At 54.9% G+C, this 3,449-nt stretch overlaps 1 protein-coding gene across 1 annotated transcript in view; it reads right to left on the reverse strand.

Moving 5' to 3' along the window:
- Positions 1 to 3,105, reverse strand: part of LOC125443653 (SLAM family member 9-like) — a 33,006-nt gene extending 29,901 nt beyond the window's left edge. Inside the window, exons 1-2 of the mRNA XM_048515942.1 lie at positions 2,994 to 3,105; positions 1,819 to 1,893 (exon numbers count right to left, since the gene is read on the reverse strand). Coding sequence (XP_048371899.1) covers positions 1,819 to 1,893; positions 2,994 to 3,105 — 187 coding nt within the window. The remainder of the gene's footprint in view (positions 1 to 1,818; positions 1,894 to 2,993) is intronic.
- Between the last annotated feature and the right edge of the window lie 344 nt (positions 3,106 to 3,449).

Here is a 3,449-nt window from a genome sequence, read left to right on the forward strand (position 1 = left end):
GTCACAGAGTTGAATTTACGCAAGAGAAAGCCTGCTACAGAGGCCAGCAAGGTGCGGCTAAGCACTGGCTGAGCACAGCTGAAAGCAATTACCACTGCACACAGAAGTTTAACTGTGAGGAAAAACTTTATCAATAGTGCAGATATTTACAGTGCATATAGGACAGTGATGGCGAACCTTTTCGAGACCGAGTGCCCAAATTGCAACCCAAAACCCACTTATTTATCGCAAAGTGCCAACATGGCAATTTAACCTGAATACTGAGGTTTTAGTTTAGAAAAAACAGTTGGCTCCGAGGCGTGCGTTACTCTAGAGTAAGCTTGGTGGTAAAAGGTGGCTTTGCTTTGAAGCAACCATGCCACTCTTTGAGTGGGTGAATCACGACCCTAGGAGGGTTTATTCAGAAGCAAGCCCCATTGCCAGCAACCGAGCTTATTCCCAGGTAAAGGATCGCGCTTCAGTTCTTTGCATGAAAATCAATGGGGTTTAACAGCGCTTAACAGGGTTTCCTACACTGCTTCCCCAAAACTAGGTCTTAGGTTTAAGGCTAATAATCGAGCCCAGCGGCCCAGGCCAGCCTAGATGTGTGTGTGGGGGGCAAATCGCCCCCCCCCCACATGATGAACTCTGTGTGTGCCCACAGAGAGGGCTCTGAGTGCCACCTCTGGCACCCGTGCCATAGGTTCGCCATCACTGATATAGGAACTCAAACAACAAACGGGCAGCATGCCCTGCAGCAACAGGTAATCCCTAAGAGCTAGTGCTGGTAAGCAAGCACTTCTTTTATATACAAAGTAACCGATCATAATGAAGAACAGCTGACTGGTTTCAGCTGGTTCTGACAAGGTGCTGGGAGGAGCAGCTGTCAGACTAGATCAGTTTGATCTACTTGTCTGCTCTCAAGATGTGACAGGTATTTTGGATACTGTAACAGACCAAACCTCACCAAACCCTGTTAGTATCATCAGGAGAGTCCCCCAAACAATCCCTGAAAGTTCGGTGCTGCTAGCCCCAACAATGTGCCCCCTGCAGGCCAAAAACTGAAAAAACACTACAAATGTTTTTAAAACTCACAAACGGAGGAGCGGAGCTTCGGACATGAATTGGGGGGGGGGGAACCCTCCCTCCCCTCCCTTGCATGCCACCCCTCACCCCCTCCCTCCCTCCTCTCCCTCCCTCCTCTTCTCTTGCATGCCACCCCTCCCCTCCCCGCCCTCCCCTCCCTTCACTAGGCTGGTGGGCCATGTCCAGATGCCGGGCCCCCTCCCTCCCCTCCCTTGCATGCCACCCCTCACCCCCTCCTCTCCCTCCCTCCTCTTCCCTTGCATGCTACCCCTCCCCTACCTCCCCACCTCTCCCTCTGCTAGGGTGGGTGGGCTATGTCCAGATGCCGGGTATTGTCGAAGGCTTTCAGGGCTGGAATCACTAGAGTGTTGTGGGTTTTCCAGGTTGTATAGCCGTGTTCCAGTAGCATTTTCTCCTGACATGACATGACCGAAAAAACACTACAAATGTTTTAAAAACTCACCAACGGAGGAGCGGAGCTTCGGACATGAATTGGGGGGGGCACCCCCCCCCCCTTACCTACGTCCTTGGGCTGATATCAGGTCGGTCATAAACTAATGAAAAAGCCGGTATCCAAAGTCAGAGAGAAAAGAGAGGCTCGAGGGCAGCCTGGAAAAGCCGCCCCAGAAAGCAGGAGGCACAGAGGACTTTTCCGGGACTTTCTCCGGCCGGTCTCTGCCCTTTCCAGGGGCGCGTCTCCTCGCGAGCAAGCGCGACCCGCAGCGCCCGCCCGCCCGCGCCTCCATTCCTTACCCGGCCGCCCGCCCAGCAGGAGCTCCAGCAACAGCAGCAGCAGCCCCGTCCCCGACAGCATGGCCAGACCGGACCCTTCCCAAATGAATGAGCTTCTTCCCCCGGCAAGGCGCAGGCGGAGCTCCGGCCCACCCCGGCGGCGCCTCTGGCTGGCTGACTAACTAAGGGGCGTAACTAAGGGCGTCTCCCGGTGTGTGTGGGTGTGTGTGGGCTCTCTCTCCCTGCAGCTTCAGGTCGGCGTGTGTGCGCAGGACCTTCCAGCCGGAGGAGTGCCCAAGTCGCCACCGCCCGTAGTGGGGCGTGGCTGGAAAGGCCCGAGTTCTTGAGGCCGCTGTGCTTTGCAAGGCGAGGGGAACGGGGAAGGGGCTGCTACCGTCCTCGCCCCCACCCCCACCCCCACCCCCACCCCCACCCCGCACGTGTGCTCCACCTTCCCATCCTAAAGAATAAGAGTTTGGCTAAGATGCCGTCTGTCTCTCCTGTCAGGAGACTCAGGGTGGTCTACAAGCTTCCTCTCCCCACAACAAGACACCCTGCGAGGCAGGCGGGGCTGAGAGAACCGTGACTGGCCCAAGGTCACCCTGCAGGAATGCAAGAGTGCGAAAACTCATCCGGTTCACCAGATAAGCCTCTGTCGCTCAGGTGGAGGAGTGGGGAATCAAACCCGGTCCTCCAGATTGGAATCCTCCTGCTCTTAACCACTGCACCGCACTGACCACAGCTTCTTCCTGCTGATTCCCAAGAGGCCCCCCCCCCCTCAGATCATGGGGGTGGGGGCAGAGAGCTGCTCTTTCCTGGCACCCGCCACATCCAGCGACCATATCAAGGGTCCAGACTCCCGCCTGCCTCCTAACTCTTCTTCTTCTTCTAAACATGAAAACAGTTCATTCGCTGAGCTTACGGGACCTTTCGGTTAGGTTGTGATGCAAACCTCAGGAGAATGACTAAGCATCCTCGTGGTGCCTGTTCTGGTTCAAGCCCACCCAGGACTCTTCAGCTCCTCCCCCTCCCCTGTGCCCTTTCTCTCCCGGGCTCCCCCTCGCCCCACCCCCCTCCACCAGCTGCACCCATGGAGTCCATTCTTTTCGTATTGAACATTTGGTAGCGCCAACTGCAAACCAGTTGCAGTTCATGCTTCAGGCCTATCCTGGGTCCATCTGGCCCTTGAAACATGCCTGAGGCCCCTCTGTGCCGGAGAGCCATGGGGGCAGGAGGGGGAGGGGGCTGAGAGGCAGGGCCGATGGATGCCATCAACCCCGGCCACACCTGGTGCCCCGGCCCTTCCATCGCAAGAGTCACAATTCCGTCTGACCAGATTTCACCATTTATATTCACAATATGGTCTGGTATTTTGTTCCATTTATTTAACACTTTATAGCAGCAGCAAATGAGTTGTTTATAACTAGGGCTGGGCAGGAAAAAAATGGCAACCCCCCCCCCCCCAATAGTTTATAATTTAAATTGCCATCAGGGAACCATGCAACTCAAAATGTTAAAACTTGTTTCAAATGTTCAAGAACATTTTTCCAGACCTTGTGAAAGAAAAACATGTGCTACGAGATGCTTTTTTGCTGAGAGGGCACAAGATAGGCCGGCACACGAATATACAGGTATTGACCATTATTACATGC

This window comes from Sphaerodactylus townsendi, linkage group LG01 (assembly GCF_021028975.2).
Source record: "Sphaerodactylus townsendi isolate TG3544 linkage group LG01, MPM_Stown_v2.3, whole genome shotgun sequence".
NCBI classification, from domain to species: Eukaryota; Metazoa; Chordata; class Lepidosauria; order Squamata; family Sphaerodactylidae; genus Sphaerodactylus; species Sphaerodactylus townsendi.